General features: G+C 40.3%; 1 protein-coding gene and 1 long non-coding RNA gene across 2 annotated transcripts in view; both read left to right on the top strand.

Annotated features, from left to right (window-relative positions):
* Positions 1 to 997: 997 nt before the first annotated feature.
* LOC127571110 (uncharacterized) lies at positions 998 to 11,757 on the top strand. Its single transcript, XR_007956442.1, has 3 exons — positions 998 to 2,124; positions 11,065 to 11,143; positions 11,611 to 11,757. It is a non-coding gene; the product is annotated as an uncharacterized LOC127571110 (long non-coding RNA).
* Positions 11,758 to 11,890: 133 nt separating this feature from the next.
* Positions 11,891 to 26,175, top strand: part of klhdc8b (kelch domain containing 8B) — a 66,172-nt gene continuing 51,887 nt past the window's right edge. Inside the window, exon 1 of the mRNA XM_052017175.1 lies at positions 11,891 to 12,346. Coding sequence (XP_051873135.1) covers positions 11,971 to 12,346 — 376 coding nt within the window. The 5' untranslated portion in view covers positions 11,891 to 11,970. The remainder of the gene's footprint in view (positions 12,347 to 26,175) is intronic.

Below are 26,175 nucleotides of genomic sequence, written 5' to 3'. Positions count from 1 at the left end.
TTTGCCATAACTTTTCCCTCTGATGCAAATACATTTTGAATAGATTTCCTATGCTTTCCTGACCTCCAGGCACATGGTTACCATGTAATTTGAATTAGTTATAACTTAAACCTGATAGGCTTTTTCTTTTGTTAAAGAAGTGAGATTATGAGGTGTGTTTGTTAAATATTGCACTCATAAATTTGGATTTTTAAAAGAACTATCAATGTAACAAAATTGTTCTTTGCACTCCACGTATGTTCTAACAGAAATGCTGAACAGCTGAGACACCAGACTGCAGAATCTGGAGCAAAAAACTGCTGGAAAAACTCAACGGGTCAAGCAGCATCTGTAGAGGCAAAGGGATGGTCGACATTTCAGGTGGAGACCCTGCATCAGGACTGAGTTCTTTCAGCAGTTTTATTTTAATGCTGAACTCTGCAACGGTCTGCAGTGCGGTGATTCAAACAGATCTCAGAGTTTTTACCTGGAAGAATTTGGCCAAAGCATTAACAGTGTGGACCTTTGAAGCCTTCGAAACAATCAGAAGTTCAAAAAAAAGTCGCTTTCGAAAAAAAATCCCCAGTTAAGAAACTTCAGTTTCTGGTTTTCGACGAGTTCAAATGTATCATATCACTATTCATGAGCAAAATAGCAGAGCAGCAACTTGATGCTTTCTCCTTCTCGTCCACTGAACGCTAGAGGGCACGGCGAAACTGTCCAATTCCATCGTGCAGACAGCTTTTAATGCATTTAGAATAACTTACTGCACCGATATGTACTGTTGGCACTGTGTACATTTAAAATCAACTTCAAATATCCGTGTGGATTGACTTAGTGAAATATGTATAAAATATATTTCTTTACGATACAAAGGATGGTCTGAAGTGGGTATGAGGCTGAAGCACAAAGTTTTTCACAAACAAGCCTTATTCAGACACATCTCAAGAACAGCCACTCATGAAATGGAAATGTATGTAGCAGTTACCTGGATGTTTTATTAATGTCAACGTCCGGCTCCAATCTGCAAATATACAGCCGGGAGGGGAATACAAACTTTAGCACTAGTCTTTATCATTGGCCAATGTCTCAGAGCTTGCCTTCTACCATCCGTTATCGGTTCCTGCAAACATTGGTGGCTAATGCGGCTGCCTCGCCGACTAATTCCTGGCCGAAATCCCCCAGTGCTGATGGACCTAGAGAGTTAGGTCTCGCTGCCTACACATCTTGGCTGAGTTGCTGAGCATTTTCCAGCACTTTCTGCAAAGCGTGAACAGTACTGGTGAGCGAAAAGGAGCAACTGGTAGCGAAGGTACACAACGCAAGATGACCTACCGTGCTTCTCAGTCCGGGAGAGGCGTCGGGCAGTGCAGCCTAGCCCAACTTCAACCCTTCTCACAGGCGGGAAAAGTTCACTTCTGAAAGGCTTTGAATTATTTGTTTCTGCGTCCAATCAACGACCGCCTGTACTTGTTTTTTTTTAACCCGAGTACAGTGCAGATTCCTGGTGAAATCTCGAATCCTGGTTGGGGGAAGATTCTGAGTCTCAAAGGGTTAATTTGAGTGACGTTTTTTGTAGATTTTTAGCTTCCTTGGAGAGAGATTTTAAAGACATCAGTTGAAGCCCGTGGAAAAAGAGAGAAGACACATGGAGTCAGGAATAAACTGAAGAAAGCACCAATCCACCGACAGGAACACGAGGGTAGGAGAAATCGACAATCTCAGAGAAAGTAATGACATCCAGAGCGAAAGCAAGACAACGTGGGGCCGAGCCAGACTCAACGCGGCAACAAACATGAGGAGTCGCTGCAGAAACCTTTGGGGCGATAGGAAAGGGAACCGCAGGCGTGGGAGAAAGCAAAGACCCAGACACCCAGCGTGCGGTTAGAAAAAAAGAGCCAAGTCCTGGACGATAGCCGACGAGCGGCAGCCTGGCGTGGGAGAATGGGGCCAAGCCGGCGCCGAGCGAGCAAACCGCAGCAATCTCAGCGTCCGCGTCCGACCTGGAGCTAGGACGGGCTCCCAGTAAGAGCCGGCAATAGTTTCGGCAGGACGAAGAAAACTCAGCCAGGAAGCCATCAAGTGGGATCTGCCAAAATCTGGGGAACTGACAAGCTCCGGGAGTTGACAAGCGGCGCAACACCAGTATGTATTGTCACTTAACACACAGGAACATATACACACATATGGTAACTTTACAATGGCGCATGGAACTTACACTGGGTTTTATTTATGCTGTTTTACCGGGATTTCTGAATGAAATAAAGCAATGAGAGGCAACAAGTCTAAGGCGGCTGTAGATTTAATAGAATAAAAACAGAAAATGCTGGAAAAGCTCAGCAGGCAAGACAGCAGCTGTGGGAAGAGAAACAGGCAACGTTTTGAGTCCACGAGCCCTTTGCAGTTTGTTTGATTTTCATTTATTTAATTGAACTCCGGTCTGGGAATGTGATGTTGGGGAGGGACAGTGTACAACGAGGGAGTTAGTTCAATCAAGTTTCATGCTTTCAGGGAATAGCTTCACGAAAAGGAAATTGGAAAATCAGTCTCTCGATAGACGATGACACAGTTCTGCTGGATTTCAGGCGCCATCCAGCTTCGCCTATGGCCGCACGCTGACGAAAATAGGATGTGATTCTTTTTCACGCAGACCTGGATTGTGTTCTCAACCCCGAGGAAACAGCTTCTGGCGTTCACCTGTGTACATCTGCCCACAGATTTTTTATTTGCAGTCTTGGCAACATATTTTCTATTAATCCAGCATCTGTTTCACTGTGGAGTTCCCCGCGGGGGATCTGTACTGTTGGTGAACAGGGAAAGAAACAGATAGGTTCTTCAGCCTATCATATTGAGGCTTCACACTGGGCCATGCAGAGTCAAACCGGAAAGTAAAAAAAAGATTTTTAAATTACATTAAACAAAATAAAGATTAGAATGTAGAAATGGAATGAAAAAAACGGGCAAACATACATGAAACAACTTTTAAAACATCTGCTACATTAATGTTCTTTGGAGAGATTAAGACTCCACACTTGTAATTAAATTTTCAGGACCAGAGGAGGTGTCATTAGAGATTATCTCTCATTATGGTGTTAACGTTTCACTTATCCCTAATCTTTCCTGGCATTTTAGCACAAATTTACTGGATAAATATTGCGAGCTCGCACCGTTATAGTGACTTCAGGTCTTTGACGTGAAACCTAACTGTTTCTCTTTCCACAGATGCTGCCTGCTGAGTCATTTTCTGTTTTTATTTCAGATTTCCACCATCTGCAGGCTTTTTGATTTTCACCCTCTATTGATGAGAACCACGATAAAGTAACTTGAGGATTGATACATTTAGAAGTAATTAGTGACAATCACTGTTGAGCAACCTCACTGTCCCTGAAAAAATCATTTTATAGGCATTGAGCAGAGTATTCCTGAAAACAACTGCATGGTTCGGTGAAGCTACTAAGTCTGATAGCAAAAATAGTCCTACTGTTACTTTCACAATTGACTGCAGCACAGATCACAGAAAGCACTTCACTAAAGCAAATGTTGGATTAATGGAAATGGCATTGCCAGAAAATGGCGATGCCTTTCCTCCCAGACTGGGAAAAGTCACTTACCAATTATCACCACATTACCACGCACAGGGCAGTGATGATGACTTCTAGCATGATTGTGTTACCATCTGCTTTCCCTTCTACAGGGCTGTACTAAAGCTGAGAGCTAATAACCTTAGCAAAATTTAGCTAAATGTTGGAATGAGAAATCAACTTTTAAAAATATCATCAGAATATTAAATGTGCATTTAAAGTTTGGAATAATTGTATTGTTTTAGGGTTAAAATGTAGAGTTTATTTTCAAAATAAGGGATATGGATATTTACCTAAAGATTTAGCAGGAAGCATATATGAGTCCATCACTGACTATTTAGAACAAAGGTTTCATTTAAAAACTTAGCACATAAATTTATTTACCAGAAATTACACCTGGGTTTATATGTGTATTTATTACCCATAAGTAGTTTTTTAATTTTATTTGGTGCATCTTTGATGAACAATAGGCAGATAAATATATCTCAATGTAAGTTTTGTAAGCTGATATAATCAACAGAAATAAGATTTCAGGTAATAGATTGTTTTGAGGTAGAGTATGGAATTACATTTTTTGGTTCAACTTACAAATTTGTGTTTGGACCCCTGAGCCATGAATTCTTTGTTGTTTCCATGGATTTGCATGGTTTGCAGGATTGACTTTGCAGCTGAAATCTAGAAAGTAACAAGATAGGACAGTTAAGAAGAAATAAATTTGCCCAATTCCACTTGTCCATTGAATCGGTTAATGAGCTATTTCCATCTCTATGTTTTAAATCCTCAATCCCTACACCAAATAGATGTTTACTTTGGGGTCAGCTATCTAACCACATTGCTGTTTTCAATGAATCCTCAATCCACAGCACCAAATAGATAGGAAGTCATGCAAAATTTCCTTGTTCAACGCAATAATGTACATCAGACAGACTCCTCAAGAACATTTCCACAGACATCACGCTAATTCCCTTCGTAATTGCATGAGCTTTCTTGTTATCCTTGGTCAAACATGAACAAATGTAATCTGCTTAATCTCTTTTCATTGCTCATTGACCTAGGATTGATTTGCTAAAAAATACTAACACTGTAGTGACAATCAGTCAAGGAATAAACAAACTAAAATAAAAAAGTCATATATTCAGCACCTTGCGGTTTTAATTAATGCATTACTGGAACCATGGTTGTAAAAAAATGAGTGACATTTATACATCGAGATGTAGGGAAGGACTATAAGGTTTGTTCGTCATTGATGAACGGTGGTTATGTCACTTTCTCAATACACATTATTTGCAATAAGCTAACAATTCAGAAAGGATAGTTCTGCTTTGTATTTTCAATGTTACGATATGGTAAAGTCTTAGGGATGAATTTGTATTTAAGGATTTAGGGTATAGGAATTTGACAGCAAAATTGGAACAGGAGTCTTTCCTTGCAGTAATTTATTTTTGCAACTTAAAAATCCATTGAATTTCACACTCAGTTTCACATTATGTTTGGGGCTAGGTGATAAACATTTTATTGGGTATAGAGATCTGAAGCTGATGCAAAGAATTTCTTCAGTGGAGGTGGGGTGTTGGCATCTCTGTCAGTCACGTTAACTTTGATGAATAATCAACAGAAACACTGGTTAAATCTGGGTTCAAATTACTGCAGCCTAACAAGAGAAGCACACCATGTTGTGTTTGCAAACAAGTACATGCAATAATCAGATTGAACCCCATTATTGAAGTTTGGTTTTTGTCCTTAAATAAATGAGAATTTACACAGTTCCTGTTTATGATCTTCCAGGAGTTCTGCAAACTCAAAACTCTTGTGCACCTTGACCCATTTTGCCTTTGATCTCGAGTCAAAGGCCTGCAATCCATTCCAAACCCCTCTCCATCCCTCCTCCATGAAGGCATTCCCTAAAACTTTTTTCTTTGCGGTTTTGGTCACCCTTTCTAACAACTCCTCCTCAGGTTTGTTTTTTTTAAATGATTATGCTTCTGTGAAAAGGCATGCTGTGTTTAACTGCATTCACAGCATTATATAAATGCAAGTTCTTGTATGGGCTTATCTACTCATGTGCTGGGGCTGGCTTGCATCTAGCAGTCATGTATGGGCAAGTAACATGATGTACAGTTAAGGGCCAGAGACTGAGTTACCATGGGGCGACCCAATGTCACAATAGTTAGGGCTGCTTCCTCATAGCTACATGGCCCTTGGTGTAACACTGCCTTCGGGTGCTGTCTTTGTGGAGCTTGCATATTCTCCATGTGACTGTTCTGCTGGGTGCTCTGGTTTCCCCTCCCATCCCAAATTTATGCAGGTAGGTTAATTGGCCATTTTAAATTACCCCTTAATGTAGATAAGCTGCAATAAATATCACAGGGGAGTTGATGGACACGTGAGAGAGAATAAATTGGAGAGATACAGGGAAATAAGTAAAGGAGGAATGAGACTGATGGGATTGCTCTGCTGTGAGCCAGTATGAAGCTGATGTTCTGAATCGCCTCCTCCTGTGTTTTGGTGAGTTGTAATTACAGTTTTGGTTCAGCATTTGTGTTCAGAGTGTGTTGGTTTGCAGAGTGCTTGTATTCAGGTTTATACATTTAATGTAACTTTGATTAAAATATGTTTCTTTGTGAAAGGACAAAGAAAATCAATATAGCCAGAAGTGTAAGTATAACTCATCCAGGATATAGTGTTGAGCACAGCAAACATTTACCACAAGCAAAGAGCAGGTAAAAGTAGGTAAGTAATATAAGCAGGTGTTTTGCCCGCTGACAATATCTTATTTAAATGTAAATTTTATTTAGACAGCATTATGTTATTTAATTATCCCAAAACATGCTGGTTAAGATAAAACCCTAGAGCAAAAGCAAAGTGTCCTCAAAGTGCTGGTTAATAGTAATTTTGCAAAAATCACTGTTTTCTACATAATGACAGTAACATTCCAAGGATAGTGCATGTGAACAGAGATTATTGTAATTTTCTATAAGTGATGATTTGGTGGCCCACAGAAGATGGATAGCTCCATAAAACATAGAAAATAAGATGTGACTAAATATACCTTGATCACATCCACGATTACGTTATTCACAGTTAATGCTGGTTAAAGTGATTCCTGCTGCCTTTTATATGTTTATAAATAAGCAGCAAAAAGAGTTAATTAAATGTAAAAATATAAAATTAGTTTGGAGCTATGAATAATTAATGACATAATTAAATGGTTGGGTATTGCAATCGGTGTTGCTTTAATTTGAAAATAGGAAACAGCTTAATTGGGAACTTTCCTTCTCAATGACTAAAAGCCTTTTATTCCAGGATTTAGTGTAAATTAGAAAAAAAACTATTCAGAAATTGTAATTATGGGAAAACACATGTAAGTTATTTAAGGCAGAAAACTGGAAAAGAATAATGTTCAAAAGAATGAGAAGCCCCTTAGAGCTGAGGAAACTAAACCTCAAGTCTAGCTGGAATAATATCCTTGTATAATGAAGAGCAATTTATATTGTACCCTGAGCCAATGGATCTTCAATGCTTGTTATAAACTTCACAATCCTGGCTGTGGAAGAAAGTAACATTAAACATAATTCCGTATCCATGGTAAAGCACTTACACGAAGTATGTAGGCTTTTCTCTGGTCTGGCAGGGACCTCAATTAGCTATTAAAGGAAAACTATGATTCTGGCTCTTATCAAACCAGCAGAGTGAGAGTGGATCATGAAATCGTGTGTGTGTGTGTGTGTGTGTGTGTGTGTGTGTGTGTGTGTGTGTGTGTGTGTGTGTGTGTGTGTGTGTGTGTGTGTGTGTGTGTGTGTGTGTGTGTGTGTGTCTATTTATTTGGTAAAGATTCCTAGATAACTATTGGTATTTCAAGGACCTAAGTATCAAGTTGACTTGTTAATATTTGTCTTGGTTTACAAATTTCATCTTAGGAACCCTTGCATGTAGTATATTGTTTGAATTAACAAAAATATAGACTACTGCGGCACAGTTAATAGGTTTCAGAGTGATAGCACACCAAATCATGATTACATTTCCCCACACTCAGAATTCCCAGTCTCTGTCACTGAATAAAAGCAGATGGTTTGTCACAGTGTGAAGGATAATTGGAAGAATCACATGGGACCATCCTTACTCACCTGATGGCTGGGCAGGTGCAGATTGATTGATGGCTGGTAGTCTCTGCTTTTCCATCCTCTTCCATGTGAGTAAACTAACAGATTGAGTACATACATAGATAGCACAGCACCTCTACCTTTCACTGCCAGCCACAGTGTGCAGTCCCCATCAATACTAGTTAAAAATATGTTTGACACAAATCTAAAATGGTCACAAAACAATGGACACTGGATGCTGGAATTCTGAAATAGAAACAAAAGTTACTGGAAACACTTAAAATTGGGCTGTGGAAAGTGGTCTTAGATAAAGTGATGAAGACCCAATTAATACATCATTTTTAAGATCGGATCACACTGCAGGGGGACACAAATTAAATCTAGTAATACTTGAGGAAACCTGGCCTCTGACATTCCACTAAATTGCTGTAAGGTGGGAGCTGCAGGCTCCCCACTCTATATGATGCTCATGTGGTCCATGTTCTCCTGTGCTCCCCGGGGCCCCCCTCAAGGGAGTTCTAGGCTTGAACATCCCTGAACCCAAACCCCACTTATCACCATCTGAACCTCCATTCCCTCTGCCAGGGCTCAACCCCAAACAATAACAGAGTACATTTATATAGTGCCTTTAATGCAGCAAGATATCCCAGGCCATTTCACAGAAGTGTTATCAAATACTGACACTGGGCCACACAAAGAGATTTTTCTCATTTTTTCTTAAGACATAGAAGGAAGCCATTCAGCCCATCGAGTCCATGCTAGCTCTCAGAGCATTCCCCACTTATCTTCTCTGTAAGCTTTTCTCTCTCAAATTTTCACCCAGCTCCCCACACATGTACACCTAGGGTGATTTACAGTAACTAATTATCCTGCCAACCAGCATGATTCTTGAGAGGTGGAAGGAAACTGGAGCCCTGCTGCACTGCGCTGCTACCAGAAATTGGAACAGATAGTCATTCTTCACAGGCATGACGATGATTTATTTCCATTTAGTGTTGCTCACAATCGGTCTCTTCTGCATTGAAAATGCAAATCAGAATCAGAATCAATATTGCAGATTGGGTATGCACTTTGTGGAACATCTGTCAGTCCTCAAGTGCAAACATCAAGATCTGGTGACTATCACTTTAATTCTCCATATCACTCCTATCCTGACAACTCTGCTCAGCTTTCTGCACCATTCCAATGAAACTCAGTGTAAGCTTGAGGAATAGAAAAGACCTCACTTATTGATTATGCACTTTACAGCTTTCTGGATTCACTGTTGAGTTCAACAATTATGAATAATTATTCTCCTCTTCCCATTAGGTCTCCTCTGGACCAATCGATTTTTCTCTAATTGTACAGTCACCATCCCTTTGATGCCTGGTAGCATCTTCCCTTGTGTCTCCAGTCTCCATAAGAGATAAGATAAGATATCTTTATTAGTCACATGTACATTGAAACACACAGTGAAATACATCTTTTTGCATAAAGTGTTCTGGGGGCAGCCCGCAAGTGTCGCCGGGCTTCCGACACCAACATAGCATGCCCACAACTTATTAACCTGTACGTCTTTGGAATGTGGGAGGAAACCAGAGCACCCAGAGGAAAACCACACAGACACGGGGAGAACGTACAAACTCCTTACAGACAGCGGCCGGAATTGGACCCGGGTCGCTGGTGCCGTAAAGTGTTACGCTAACTGCTATACTACCGTGCAAACCCTCCCTCTTTGTTCTTCCCATCGCTCTCGCCTCAATTTACAGCTCAGACCTTTTCCAGTCATAGCTCCGAAAGAATAAGCCTGTTTCTGTCTCTGCAGCTGCTGCCTGCTGCGTTGTCAGCACTTTCTGTTTTTATTTCAAGTATTCAAAAGCTTGATTAAAAAGCTTGAGGCTTTTATAGGACATCTTAAAAGAAGGTAAAGCTGGGGATGTGGGTTCAGAGGCTTGCAAATTGAGCATGATTGCTATTGCAAAGAGGCCAGAATTAGTGGAGTACAGAGGTTTTGGAAAGTGAAAAGAGCATTTAAATTATTTTTCTATAAGAAAACATAAGAGCAGAGCAGAGGCAGGTGGAAGTAATCAGTCCAGAAGTTCTGGGGACTCTCAAGAGCTGTGCAATCCATTAAATTGGCTGCCATGCAGGAAGTGGCCCTATATCATTTATTTTCTTTAATGCATTAGTCCATTAAATTTAATCCATTTGATCTTTAATCCATCATTTAATCCAGGATGTAGAGTTAGGTGGAGAAGTGGCAGAAAAGTGTGAAGTGGTACACTTTGGAAGAACGAACATGAAGGCAGAGTACAAGGTTAATGGCAGGATTCTTAGCAGTGTGGAGGAACAAAGGGATCTTGGGGTCCATGTCCATAGATCCCTCAAAGTTGCTGCACAAGGTGATAGGGTGGTTAAGAAGGTATACGGTGTGCTGGCCTTCATTAGTCTAGGGATTGAGTTTAAGAGTCACGAGATAGTGTTGCAGCTCCATAAACCTCTGGTTAGACCACACTTAGAGTATTATGTTCCATTCTGGTCACCTCATTATATGAAGGATATGGAAGATTTGGAGAGGGTGCAGAGGAGATTTACCAGGATGCTGCCTGGATTAGAGAACATGTCTTTTGAGGAAAGGTTGAGCAAGCTAGGGCTTTTCTCTATGGAGCAACACAGGATGAGAGGCAATGATAGAGTTGTATAAGATTATGAGGGACATAGATAGAGTGGACAGCCAGCACCTTTTCCCCAGGGCAGCTCTGGCCAATACCAGAGGACATTGGTTTAAGGTCAGAGGAGGAAAGTTTAGGGGAGATGTTGGAGGTAGTTTTTTTACACAGAGAATGATGGGTGCCAGGAACACACTGCTGGGGATAGTAGTTGAGACTGATACAATAGGGAAATTTAAAAGACTCTTAGATAGGCACATGGATTTCAGAAAAATGGAGGGTTATGGGCTGTGTAGGAGGGAAGGGTTAAATTGATCATGGAGTCAGTGTTATATAGGTTGACACAACATCGTGGGTCGAAGGGCCTCTACTGTGCTGTACTGATCTATGTTCTATGTTCATTTTTATGGGATATAGGCTTTGTTGCCATCCCTAATTTTCCCAGTGATGGTGGGTGTGAGCCACCGTGTTAAATTGCTATAGTCCTTATGTTACAGGTGTTCTCTCCATGGTGGTGGGCAGGGAGTTCCAGTATTTATACATTGAAGGAAAAGTGGTCTATTTCCAAGTCTGGGTGATGTGTGACTTGGGTGGATGCACGCAGGAGATGGCATTCCCATATGCCTCCTGCCCTTGGTGGTAAAGGTTGAGGGTTTAGGAGGTGCTGTCAAAAAGCCCTGCAAACAAGAAGCTGCTACAGGACCCCTCAGCTCCTGAGTATCTCAATCAATTTTGGTCTCTTTTGTGTTTTCCTAGCTTCAGCATTAATTCAGGACCAACATTTCAGGCTGACTTTTCATCAAAATGTTTGCACATACTTGAAGGAAGATTATGGGTAAGTATCTCACACTAAATTATGTGTAATATGCTAATATGATCTTTAAAAGATCTGACATGGTACGAAAGATTTAAATATTCACCCAGTTTGGATTGGCGGTAATCAAAAAAACTGCAGATGCTGGAAATCTAAAATAAAAACACAAGATGCTGGAAATACTCAGCAGGTCAGGCTGCATCCGTGTCAGCTCTGTTTCTCTTCACACAGATGCCGCCTCTCCTGCTGAGTATTTCCAGCATTTTCTGTTTTTATTTTGGACCGGTGAAAATTGGTGCTTAATAATAAATAAAAAGTAGATTTTAGACTCTAAACCCAAACTCCTGAGGAGTGCAAACTACACAAGAATTATATGAGTTCATACTCAAAAAAGGGATAAGAAGATTATAGATGATCTGAAGACATATTTTGTTTTCTCTAAGATAGGAAAACCAATCCTGATGAATGCTTTTATTCCTTTCATGAAGGTTTAACCCAGAAGAAAGTGGGATGATATCCAGTTCTGAGATGCAGGTTCCTCCACTGTGCTCTCCTTTCCTCCTCAAGGCGTTTACTTACATGTTCTGCCCTTGGATAACCATAAATTAACCTACAAGGGAAGTAGCCTTTATCAAACTGTGGCTATAGCTGTAACAATAAAATGCATTCTCATTTTTTTATATGTCTATAATTTATCTCTTTGAATTCCAGTAATTGCTGAATCATCTGTCCAATTTGTTAGCTCTAAAAATGTTTTATCGATGAGCTCCATGTTTAGTGCTCTGGAACTTATAACTTAAGGAATCTGATGTTCTTTGGAGACTCAATGAGAACATATTACTGCAGATATGGCAGTGAGTGCTGTGAAGTCCATATATTGGGAAGTGTTTCCTCCAATGCCTACCAACCGTGTGTACTGCACTCCAGTCTATCAGGACAGGCAATTATTTGTTCTTGGAGGCTGCAGCGAGACAGGATTGCCTCTGGACAAGGTGGAGATGCTGGATGTTGTCAGTCAGAAGTGGACAGGGATGCCCTCAATGCCCACTGCTCGAGCTGGGGCAGCAGCAGTTATTCTGAACAAGCAAGTCCTCATTATTGGAGGCATGAATGAAGACCAGTGCCCTTTAGGATCAGTAGATATCTTTAACATGGATGAAGGCAAATGGGAGAAAAAGACACCACTGGGACAACCTTCAATGGGAATAACAGCTGTCAAGAAAGGTATGCCTCTCAATATTTCTCAGTCATTCATGAGCTTTCCCTTTGAGAATTTTTGTGAACATGAACTCAGAGGTAACTGTTGATTTATGATAAAACATTATATATTCTGTATAGCAGTGAATGAAGGAATATCTTATATACTGTGCAATAATATAAATTAGAACTTGGTTCTAAATTGTTTTTGTCTGTTAAGAGTCTGTGATAATGAAGTATAGTTTGCATTTTATTTTCAAAACCCAGCATTAAATAGATAAACTTAACTTAACCTTCTGATAAATGGTTACTGGATCTTGTCTTCTGACTTTATGTGTTACGTATTATGCTGTGCTTAGAGGTCTCTCACTAAAATGCACACTTCAGTGAAAGCTCATTCTGTCAAATTCTGAGAAATCATGACTAATGAAATTGATTGTTGCAAAAACGTTTCATCACTTTATCTTGAAGCTGTGTGAGAGAGAATCATGCTTTGATATCCCAGCATGCTTTTACTTTCAAAGTCAAGAGTTTCCTTAACAACATGACTTTATGCTGCTGCTTAGCAACAAGCAAGATTGAGAAAGGGAACATCATGAGCCTTGAGGAAATCATTGTCTGACAGAATGAATGTAAAACATTCTTGTGTTTGTGTGTGTGTGTAATTGAAGAAAAGTTAACATGTGTAGGGTGCGAAATTTGACTTGAGGAGGGACACAAAGTGGTATCCCAAAATTTAGTTCCTTTAGAGCAAATGGAATGGGATAAACAACAGGTAGCAGATGCACGATCATCTGTTTCGTGTTCCAAATCAGATGTTACCTCTCTAATCTTTTTGCTAGTTACAGGAGAGAAAGGAAACATCATCAATGTGTTATATTTGTTTTCCATTTTTATTGTGTTAATTATTTATCGGTGTTTAGTCAGGTTGTACGAAACACCCGGCCTAGACAATTTTATATTCATTTGGAGATACTCTGTATTTCATCCAGTTTGGACTATGAGAGTTCTGATGGAAATTGTTATATCGGATATTGGTTTCTGACTATTTTTAGCAAGTGAACCTGTTGCTGGAGTCATTCTGTTGGTATCTAAAGATTGTCATGAGGGGGGTGGTGATGGGAGGGGTCCATTCACTTTATGACTGTGTAGTGGTGCACCATTGTCCAAATCCTTACAGTTAAACATGATTTGGTGGGGGAATTCATAGAAATATTGGAAAAGTTGTGTTGTCAGGCCATGTAAACAACATATTATCCATGAGATCATTATATTGGGAGTGCAGTGGCTTGTCAGTGTCCATGCTGTTCATTGGCTGAATCAGAAGATTGTAGCAGGACTGAAGTTTAAACTGAAGCTGATAAAACCTATTTATTAGGCTAAGGGGTACATTGTGTACGTCAGAGTACTATGTGAGATGTGGCAAAGCTGGCTCAAAAGTTGAATTTTCCTCATCTCCATATTGTAGACATGCTTTTCATGCTTTATATTGGAATATAGTTCCAATCAACCTCTTTGACAAATCATGGCTCAAATATGAAATGTTCATGTTGTTCTGATGCGATATATTGTTAAATTATCTGCCCATAATCTCATGAATTATAAATTCCTAGTTTATGCCATAATAGGCCTAACAAACAGCAAGGCTAAGAGTACACATAAAAAAAAATAACATTTGAGCCATCTGAATGAAACCAAAACTAGATTTCTTACCGTTACTGGAAGAGATTCCACAGAGTGGAAGTCTAATCCTGATCTTCACAGCATTTTAGATTGTTATTCTGGTATTTATTGATCATTATGGATGTCTCTTTACTGTTTCTTGCATGTGGTAAATTATATCAAAATATGACGTTGAATCACCTTATTGTTAAATATCAGTTGACGTAATGTGGTAAATATTGAATAATTTCTTTCTTATCTGTTTAATGGTTTCAAATAGCTTGAGACAGTAATGAATCTAATATTTAACTTTACATAAAACTGTTGCAAACATTAATCTTTAAAGCCAATACAGAGCAATATGTTGAGCCACATGTCTAACATTCACCCGTACAAGATTTGGTAAGCTGTGGAGGAATCTCCTCCATATCTGTTCACGCCATTTGACCCTGAAAGTAGCAAAGATTTTCCTACAAAGTAAAACACGACACTTCTTTATGCACCATCTGGATGCAGCACTATTTTATGACCTTCACCATTCTTTAAGAAGGAGGAATAACCTCATGCTTTTAATATTTTATTTCCTGTTGTTAGCTCTCCCAAGCCATAGCTTTGCTATGCCAAATCCTTGTGTGTTCCACACCAAGTCTTTGCCTTCTATATTTCAACAGTCTCCTTCTGTACACCATACACTACAGAAACCATATTATTAAAACCTATCTGTTTAAATCCCAGCAACCCTTAGAGTGTAATACATTAACAATCAGACTAGGCTTATCTGAGTAGTCCTGAAATTCATCCATCTCCAGTTTAGTTAGCACCATTTGGGAAAAAAGATTTGGAAAAATACAGTGTAAAGTAATCCTGTTTATGTCTTTGATCTGTTTTAGACTAATATAGAAACATCCTTATTCATACAGTAAAAATGCTATCAGCACAATTTACCATTGACTTGACAATAATCAGCAGTGACATAGATCACATTCAAGATGATCTGAATAACAGCAGTGTTATAGAGATGTGTTCATAAGCATATCTACCACAGGAGCAAAATGGGTAGCAGATATAATTTTCCAGTGGATGATGCAGCAGGTGCAATTCAACAGGAGAAACTGATGAAGTGACGAAAGTAAACAGTACCCTCCACCATGTCAGTAACTGAAAGCAAAGCCTAGCTATTCCAAGATGCTTGGATGAGATCTGACTAACAATTGTGATCTGCAGAGAAAATTGAACTCTTAGTCCATCAATTGCACAGTGTTTCCAGAGTCCATTAAAAGTAATGAATTTATTCTTTCCCATGCATTTCCAATTTTAAATTCTGATCAAACAGTTCACCAGCCTTCTCATGGATTATTCATCTTATTTGTACGTGCTCCTTTTCAGAAAGTATGGGGCAGGTAACAACTTTCAGGGTTAGCCTAGAAGCAACTTAGCCTTAAAAAATGCTGGTAGCACCAATAGTGAATATATTTAATTCTGCCACAGGAAGATATATCAGATGCAGAGATCAAATCTAGCCATAATATAATGGATCTTCCGATTTTGAAAATCTTCAGGTGAAATGAGCCATCACTTAATAGACTTTATTGGACTGTCCATCAGTCCAATAACTGATGGACAGTCATTTATCATGACACTTATCATGGTTCATTTTCATAACCATAAAAAATAGCCAAATATTGTTTGTAACACTAGTGTGAAGTATGACTTAAAGGTGCAACTTCATCATGAAGGAAATGTGTTGCAGTCATTTTGTTTATAAGCATGCAATGCAAGCGGATAAACTTTCACAAAACATTCATATAAAAATGTTTGGATCTGTTATGCCTAAATGACCATCTGACTTCTTTGCTCCAAACCTATATTTGCCAGTAGTTCTTTTCTTAGAAACAGGACTCCTTTAATCAGAAGCACATTTCGCTCTTGAGTGTAGCCACCAGACTATGGAACATCTTGGTAAATGTGAAAAATAAATCATTTTGTAATTCACTGAGTAATCTCTCATGTAGTGGCCATATTCAAGTACCATTTTGTTCTAAATGATACCCTTGCTACATTATAAAAGCATGTAACAACTGCAAGACATCATTGTTTATTTGTAGTGGGCGTTATGCTTTGATGTAAAGGTTCAGTGACCCGTTGAAAAAGATGGACTAATCTGATTGCTGACTCACTCCTTCATTTCTTGCTGTTGTGCTGCATCTCAGGAACATTCTCCGTATGCTGTGATTTATCCACTGACATACACAGGGTGCACACATATTAATTCAAGAATATCAATTGACTAATGTAGCATTCTTTACTTCTAATGCTGTTTGCTTTTAGTGCTGTACAAGATTTAATATGTACTTAGTGTAATTGTGGAATCCATAGATTCCTTTAAGTTGCTGTTCACTAAGGGAAGTAACAAGGTTAGAGCTACCAGCAAAACATCCTCTATTGAAGGCACAAGAGATCTGTAGATGCTGGAAATCTGGAGCAACACACACAAAATGCTGGAGGAATTCAGCAGGCCAGGCAGCATCTATGGAGGGAAATTTTGGGCCAAAACTTCGACTGTTCATTTCCCCCCATAGGTGCTGCCTGACCTGCTGAGTTTCTCCAGCATTTTATGTGCTTTGCTCTATTGCAGGCAGCCAACACTCAACTAACTGCAGTGGCTGGTACAATAATGTATCAAGGTTGTACCATAAATTTTCAGATATAGTCACACTCAGTCTTCTACTTCTGAGAAGCTGGCATTGTTTTATTTGTATTGAAGAGATAATTGCTGCACATGTGAGCACTTCCACTCTCTGTTGGCACATCTCCCTGATTGATGGCTTTATGTTGACCACTTATTCACTTTTATTTATACCCTAACTGGTGAAAAATTATCCAGATAAATCTGTAAATGCCAGGGGTGAAACAGTTCTCTTTTGCCCTTCTGTGGGTTAATTCTGGTATTTGTAAAGCTTTATCATGTCCTGTATTAGTTGGCTTATGACCTCTACAACTTTTCTGTTAATGCCATTTCCTCTGACATTCTTCAACAAAAGTACAGGCTTTTCAGTAAAACCAACACACAACCTGATTGAGTGGTGCTGCAACAACAACCTCGTGATCAATATCAGCTAAATTGGAGAGCTGATTGTTGACTTCAGGAAGGGGAAGGAGGGCGAACATGCACCAGTCTACATTGGGGGATCGGCTGTGGAGAGAGTCAGTAGCTTTAAATTCCTGGCCATTAACATATTGGATGACCTGTCCTGGGCCCCGCATATAGATGCAATCATAAGGAAAGCACGACAGCGTCTTTACTTTCTTAGGAGGTTTGGTTTGTCACTGAACACCCTAACAAACCTCTACCGATGTACCGTTGAAAGTATCCTGACTGGTTGCATCATGGTCTGGTACAGCAATTCGAAAGTGCAGGAACGTAAGAAGCTGTAGTGGACTCTGCCCAATACATCACGGGCACATCCCTCCCCACTATCGGTAGCATCTACAGGAGGTGCTGCCTCAAGGCAGAAACATCCTTTTTCAAAGATCCTCACCATCTGGGCCATGCCATCTTTTCGCAGCTACCATTGGGCAGGAGGTACAGAAGCCTGAAGTCCCACACCACCAGTTTCATGAACAGCTACTTCCCTTCAACCAGTCAGTTCTTGAACCAACCGGCAAAACCCTAATCACTACAGTTTAGCACACTGTAACCACTTTGATCAGTTTGCACAAAAATGGACTTTGCTTTTTTTGTTCTAATTGTGTTCTTTCTTGTAAAAGTTGTGCATAATTTATGTTTTTCTTCTGAATGCTGCTTATATGATGCTATGTGCCTGTGATGCTGCTGGAAGTAAGCTTTTCATTGCACCTGTGCACACATGTACTTGTGCATATGACAATAAACTCAACTTTGGCTTTGACTCTGACAATACTTTACATACCATGTGTAAGATCTTTTATTCACTGAAATGTGGGAATGAAACCCTTTACTTACAAGTCTCCTGTCTTCATCCCTGGGATGTGGGTATCACTCAGAACATCACAGTTTATCCCTTATCCCTTATCTCCCCAATAAAATGATGTAGTGGTTAACGTAATGCTATTATAGAGCCAGCGACCCGGGTTCAATTCCAGCTGGAGTTTGTACCTTCTCCCCGTGTCTGTGTGGGTTTCCTCCAGGTGCTCTGGTTTCCTCCCACATTCCAAAGACTTACGGGTTAGGAAGTTGTGGGCATGCTGTGTTGGCGCCGGAAGTGTGGCGACACTTGCGAGCTGCCCCCAGAGCACTACGCAAAAGATGCAAAACACTGTGTGTTTCGTTGTACATCTGACTAATAAAGATATCTTAAATGATGACCTTCTTGAACCACTGCAGTCCGTGTGTTGAGGACACTTCCATTGTATGATGAGGGAGAGAATTGCAATATTTAGGCCCTGCAGCGCCTTCCTGACTCCAGCACTACAAGCTCATTCTCCTACCTCACCAACCTGGACGTTTAACTTCCAAATCTTTAAATATATCTAGGGACTGAGCAATCAATCCAAAAGGACTTTGTTTTTTGGTTCTCATAATATTAACAAAAGCAGGATATAGGATTTTGGGTTCAACCTTCTACTTTTGTTATATTTGCTTCTATTGCCAAACAAGCTTATGCTTTACAAAGAGAAAGTGAGCTTGACCAGGCACTCTGTATGTTTAAAGCATAATATGAAACACACATGCCTCATTCTGACAGAAGTTCATAAAGGTACATAAAGTACATGTTTTTTGAGTTGGAATCAGCTGATGCACAATAATTACAACCTTAACATGCAAGAGTGATCTCTGATTACAGATCAAGTGATAAGATGTGGCTGTGCACCAGAGAAATTATGTTAATTTAAGTGTTTGTAAATGTGAGGTATTATAGGATCTCTGGCAAGTTACTTTACCATAAGACAACATCAGACAATGGAGGAGGAATCAGATTACTTCCAAAAGCAGATTTCAGTAGTATTTTTCACCACAAATAAAGAAAAAGCATAATCATGTCTAAGGGATTTTAAATGCTTTCATTGTCACTGACAAACAAATGAACTATATTATAGATCACAGCTTCCCTTCACTTTTGCCAGGAAACTGTATTAGCACCAGCCACTGGAGGAGGATGTCTCTATTGCTCCAAATGAGCTGGTTTAGCTGCTAGTTTAAAAAAAATTGTCTTAATGGTTTTTGAGTGTAAACATAGCATTCTGCTTGTGAAGTATATTGTGTAAAATTGGTGCATGTATGTTGCACACTTGTTTCAAAACCATGGCGACAGAGTTGTCTAATGTCATCGGGGGAATGTGTAAAAACCGTGAAAGATTATTAAATCGTGTTTGATTTAGATCAGTTCCACATGCCACACAATCAGTTAGGCCTGCAGGCATTCACTGGGAAGCAAGAGATGAACACGTTTCTCATTCTTACAAAGTTTTTAGAGCAAAGGTTGAAACATTGAAAACATGTAGCTGATCAAGGGAAAAATACACATTCAAACATACATCTTGCTAAAGCAATATCAATATATATTTGCATTGGGTAAAAAAATAAAATGTCACATTTCTATTATATCTGTCGTATCCCTTTCATGTTGTCCAAATTTGCTTGGCGTCCAATGAAAAACTTTAGAAGTATTTTTATTGTAATGTGGGAAATGCAACAGTCTACTTGCATACTGCAGGGTCTCACAAACAGTAACCTGATAAAGATTGAATAATTATTTTCACACTATTTAAGGAAAAATATTGGCCAACATAGTCCCTTTACTATATTTGATATAGTGCTAACATTGAGTGGCTCAGGTTAATGCTTTATTTGAAAACCAGCACCCCTGAGAGAGCTGAGTTGCCTTAGTGCTGCACTGTGACATCAGCATGGACTTTGGTGTTCAAGCCTCTGTCCCGGGACTTGGATCTGGAGTCTTCTGATTTGGAAGTGAGAACATTGTCAACCGATCCACAGCTTACACCATGTGGCGAACAAGCAGGGGAAAATGGAAAGCAGTTTAATTCCAGTAGTATCTGCCTTTTATTAACCTAACCCTAATTTAACTGAACATGGACTTTACTAAAAACGTTGATCCTGGTTAGCTGATGTAAAGGTTTCATTCCCCTCTTATACTTTGTGGATTTTTTTGGACCAAGCAAATCAACAGCTACTGTCTAACAGTACCTTACAATTCATCCAGAGCACAATTCGTCCTTGGGTGGGCCTACGACAAACTATCATTACCAGGGCATCCTTGTGGATGGACAGTAGGTCCATATAAGAAATCATTTCCTCTTTGCTGTGAGTGAGTTAAGCCACTGTAATCAAGAATAAAGAGCTGAGGTTCACCAGGGAGATGGGTGTGGAGGACAGAGAGCTAGGGGAGGAGTATGCTAATATTTTGGAACATTTCTGTGTCAAAAAGGAGGAAGTGTTAAAGATATTGACACACATTAAGGTGTATAAATCCCCAAGGCCTAATGGGATCAATGCCAGGATGCTATGGGAAGCAAAGGAGGAGATTACTGGAGTTCTAACAGAGAATTTTGGATCTTCATTAACCACAAGTGAGGTACCAGAAAACCGGAGGATAGATAAGTTTGTTCCCTTAGTCAAAAAGAGTAGTAGAGACAAGCCAGGAAACTACAGGACAGTGAGCTCTACATCAATAGTAGGGAAATTGTTGGAAAATAATTTAAGGGACAGGATTTATGTTCATCTGAAAAGGCAGGGACTGATTAGGAGGAGACAATGTGGTTTTCTGCAGGGGAAATCCTGACTCACAAATCTGACTGAGATTATTTTGAGGAGGTAACTAAGAAAATTGATGAAGGTAGTATGGTAGACATGGTTTACATGGACTTTAGCAAGGCTTTTGACAAAGTCCCACATGGTAGCCTGGTGCAGAAGTACAGTTTAAGCACTGTGAATATTTCCGTTGCTAGCACCTCTTCAGGCAGTGAGTTCCAGACTCCTACTATCCTCTGAGTGAAAAAGTTTTTCCTCATCCCTTTTTTAATACTTGAACAAATTACTTCAAATCCATGCACCTGCTTTTTAACTCCTCCACCAAGGAAAATTGGTCCTTTCTACTTACTCTAAATGAATCATAATTTACACACCTCAGTTAGCCCCCTCGTCTTTTGTTCCAAAGAAAACAACCCTAATTTATCCAATCTTTTCTCATAATTATACTTCTCCAGTTCTGCCAACTTCCTCGTAAATCTCCTTTGCACCCTTGCCAGTGCAGTTACATCTTTCCTGTAAAGTAGTGACTGGAACTAGATGTATGACTCAAGCTGTGGTCTGACTAGTGCTGTGTGTAGTATATTATAGAATTATACTTTATAACTTGGCTAATAAAAGGAAGGATCCCTTATGGTGTTTTAACCTTTTTATTGACCTTTGAGGATCTGTAGACTTGCATTCCAAGATCCTTTTGTTCCTCCACACCACTCAACATCCTTCCAACTTCAGGCAATATATCTGAGCCATCACTTAAATCATTATTTTTCTAGATCTATAACATCAGTTAACTTTGCCACTGTCTCAGCTTACCTGCTGCTGAAACACTCATCCACAACCTGACAATTCTATTGTTAATGTCCCTCTTGGAACAAGTATAAACTGGTTATTCAAAATACTTGCACATGACAATCTATACTTGCTGCCAATTCAGCGACACTTCAAAGTAAAAATTCTCACCTGCTTTCACAGCCAAGCTCTGTAATCAGCTCTGCCCTTACAGTCCTCTTGAGCATCCTCACTTTCCATCTCTCCAGCCTTACCTTTGGCTGTCAGGATGATCTCTGCATTCATTTTATTAGATGTCCCCCTCTCTCTATTTTCCTCTCCAACTTGAAAACACTTCTTAAAACCCACCTGTATTATTTGCCCTTCCGGTCACCCCATTACGGGAAGGATGTGGAAGCTGTGGAAAGGGTACAGAAGAGGTTTACCAGGATGTTGCCTGCTTAGAGGATATGAGCTGGAAGGAAAGGTTGGACAAACTTGGATTGTTTTCTCTGGAGCATCAGAGGCTGAGCAGAGTCCTGATAGGTTTATAAATTATGAGAGATATAGATACAGTGGAGAGTCAGAGTCTTTTACCCAGGGTAGAAATGTCAAATAATAGAGGACATTCATTTAAGATGAGGGGGTGGGGGGAAAGTTTAAGGGAGATGTGCAGGGCAAGTTTTTTACACAGAGAGTGGTAGGTGCCTGGAACGGGCTGCAAGGGGTAGTGGTGGAAGCAGATATGATAGTGGTGTCTAAGAGGCTTTTAGATAGACACGTGAATATGCAGGGAATGGGGGGGATGTCGATCATGTGCACGTAGAAGAGATTTAGATTAATCTGGCATTGTATTCAGCACAGATGTCATTGACTGAAGGGTCTGTTCCTGTGCTGTACCGTTCTATGGCGTATGTTCTATGTACCTCTTCACCTATCTCTTTTGGCTACTTTAATGTTATAATCATACTGAATGGCATTTTGCCTGGTTTAATAAAAGAAATATTCATGGCAACAGCAGTGTGATTCTTTACAAATGGGTTAAACATCTTTCTATTTTCACGTGTGTCACGTTCTACAAGTAGGTTTACTGTCATTTGATGGAACTCTGTGTTGTTCTGAAGAATTCTGGAAACTGTAAAGCCAACACCAGGGACCTACAAAAGCAAAACATGTTCAGCTCTTTCCTTGTCACATTCAATTTCCCTGAACAGCGGTGGTAAAACCGCTGGGGAAAAAGACTGTGAGCCAACTGAGAACGCTGAAGTAGAAGTTGATCATTGCTGCCAGGAGGTTATTTCAAGTGATTTTTCTGCCCATTGTGGCCAGATGTTTCAAATATTCGGGAAATGCGGAGATGGAAGTGTTGTGGAAACCAGCATTATCCTCCCAAGTCGCATGCCATTTCTTTCCATTGTACTGGGCAAGTGTTTTAAAGACTTGACTATTATTAATACTCAATGATTCTCAAAAATAATCCATACTGTTGCACTTGGGGTAAAATCAATTTGGTGTAAAGCTTGCACAGGGATGTTGTAAAATTATAATCTAACATTAAATCTTATTGATGGCATTACTATGGAGATCTGAGTTTCCCAATAAATGATGAATGCAGCTAGTACACTTCCTGGGATGAGAAGATTGCATTAAAGAAATTAGATCTGTATTCTCTGGAATTTAGAATGAGGGGTGATGTTATTGATAACATCAAGGAGGTATGTCAGGGTTGATGGCGTTCAATACTATCATCCCCTCAGTACTAATCAACAAGCTTCAAAACCTGGGCCTCTGTACCTCCCTCTGCAACTGGATCCTCGACTTCCTTATTCGGGAGACCACAGTCAGTGAAGATCGGTAGTAACATCTCCTCCTTGCTGACAATCAACACAGGCACACCTCAAGGATGCGTGCTTAGCCCACTGCTCTACTCTCTCTACACTCATGATGTGTGGCTAGGCACAGCTCAAGTACCATCTATAAATTCGCCGATGACACTACCGTTATTGGCAGAATCTCAGATGGTGATGAGGAGGTGTACATGAGTGAGGTAGATCGGCTGGTTGAGTGGTGTTGCAACAACAACCTCGCACTCAACATCAGCAAGACCAAGGAATTGATTGTGGACTTCAGGAAAGGGAGAACACACACCAGTCCTCATTGGGGGGGTTAGCAGTGGAAAGGGTGAGCAGCTTCAAGTTCCTGGGCATCAACATCTCAGTGGGTCTACCTTGGTCCTAACACATTGATGCAAACATGAAGAAGGCACGCCAGTGGCTCTACTTCATTAGGAGTTTGAGGGATTTGGTATATCACCAAAGACTCTTACAAATTTCTACAGATGTACAGTGGAGAGCATTCTGACTGGCTGCATCACCACCTGGTATGGAGGCTCCAATGCGCAGGATCAAAAGAGGCTGCAGAGGGTTGTAGACTCAGCCAGCTCCATCACGGACACAGCCCTCCCCACCATCGAGGACATCTTCAAGAGGCAGTGCCTCAAGACGGTGGCATCCAACACCAATGGTTCTCACCACCTGGGACATGCCCTTTTCACGCACAGGAGCCTGAAGACTCACACTCAACGTTTCAGGAATAGCTTCTTCCCCTCTGCCCAGAGACTTCTGAATGGTTCATGAACCCATGGACACTACCTCGTTATTCTTCTTTTGCACTATTTATTTATTTTTGTAACTTACAGTAATTTTTATGTCTTTATGTCTTGCACTGCACTGCTGCCACAAAACAACAAATTTCACGACATTTGTCAGTGACAATAAACCTAATTCTGATTCTGATGTTGAGATGTTTGCACTAGTGGGGGAATCCCAAACCAGGGGACAAGATTGCAAAATAAGTGGGTGGTCATTTAACACTGAAGTACTTAGGAACAACTTCTCACAGTGGGTGGGGAATCTCTGGAATTTTCTATCACAGAGGGTTGTGGAAGCGAGACCATTGGAGGTATTTAAAGACAGGAGAGTTAAATTTTTGAAAGATTGGGGAATTGAGGGCTACGGCACAGAAGAGGAAATGACGCTGGGGCAGAGCAGCTATGATCATGTTGAATGGTGGGGCAGGCTTGAAGGGCATGTTGGCCTACTCCTGCTCCTGTACTCTTAGCTTTTTCTGTAAATCATGTATTATATTGAAATGGATTTGGCTAATGGAAAAGTTTCCAAAGCTGAATTGGAGCTGGACTCCCTCCCCATGTTCATCACATATATTCAGGCAAACCTGGCCGGCAGCTCTCCTGTGCAGCCTGCTCCATCAATGCCCTGCCTCAATCCTCTCGAGCAGAACACATGTGCAATCTTCACAAAATGCTGGAGGAACTCAGCAGGTCAGGCAACCTCTATAGAGAGAAATGAACAGTCGACGTTTCAGGCTGAGATCCTTCAACAGGACTCAGTGAAAGTCCCTTTAAGATAGAGAGTGTGTGTGTTTGTGTGTGTGGGGCGTGCTTACGTCAATAGAAGATAAAGGACGTAATGATGTTGTTGAAGAAGTCGGCAGAAGAAGAAGGAGAGAGAGAGAGAAGGGAGAGAGACACCAGCCTGCTTGTTTTCTCTATCGATGGATGAGAAACAATAACCGTGTTTGCCACTGAAACCCATGTATGGAAGTTGGAAGTAATCCGGTGGAGTTCACTTTGTTGCTGACCTGTAGAAGGAAACAGGTATTTGTGTGTGGACGACCACGATTCGGATGCTTTTTGGGGTGAGGAAGTCACTACCGAGTAAACACTGAAGTGTCGTTTGGGTTCCATCGTGGAACATTTGGATTTCATATGTACTCTCTCTATGTTTCTCTACGTTTACGTCTTATCTTCAGACAACGGTGGTTGTTGAAGAAGCCCTTGCTCATGTTTCACCTTATGGCTTGCGGAACTGAACTTTAAGAACCATTCCGGAACTGGGAGTTTTGGACTTTGCCACACCCACACACACATGAAGAGTTTAGTTTTGGGGTTAACGTTCGAGGTTTAACATTTTTGAATTCTAACATACTAACATTTTTACTTTTATTTTACGTATTATCATAAGTAGTAATTAATAAAATAGTTTTTAACACTGAATCATGCTCAGTGTGTTTCTTTTGTTGCTGGTTCGTAACAAAATTGGGGGCTCGTCCGGGATAGTTCCCAAGGTTAATGAGATTCGTCCGGGATCCAATCCAAAACTTAACGAGTGTCGTCTGGGATAGTTCCCCAGATTGATGAGATTTGTTCGGGATTCAATCCAAAGATTGTTGAGGGAGGTCTGATAAATTCTTTTTAATTGGCTTGTGTGTGTGGAAACCAGCAGCAATGGATATTAAGGCATTTTTGGAGTCACCAACCCAAAAGGGATTGGAGGTGGCGAAAAAGGATGATCTAATAAAGATTGCTACAAGGTTAAACCTTACAGAAGTAAAGCAGTCTATGAGAAACGCAGATATTCAGAGACTGATAGCTGGCCATTATGTGGAAAAGAAGGTGTTTGAGGAGGAAGTGTTAAAACAGTTTCCTGGCAGTGAAATAGCAATTTCTGAGGCACAGGTGCAGATAGCAAAGATGGAGTTAGAACAAACACGACTGAAGTTCGAGTTGGGACAAAAGAAATTAGAGGCTGAATGAGAGCAAACCCAGTTAAAGATAGAGGCTGAACAAGAGCTAACTCGGATGAAGATAGAGACTGATCTA

This window comes from Pristis pectinata, chromosome 6, assembly GCF_009764475.1.
Source record: "Pristis pectinata isolate sPriPec2 chromosome 6, sPriPec2.1.pri, whole genome shotgun sequence".
NCBI lineage: Eukaryota > Metazoa > Chordata > Chondrichthyes > Rhinopristiformes > Pristidae > Pristis > Pristis pectinata.
This window is presented reverse-complemented; position numbering and strand designations above follow the sequence as displayed.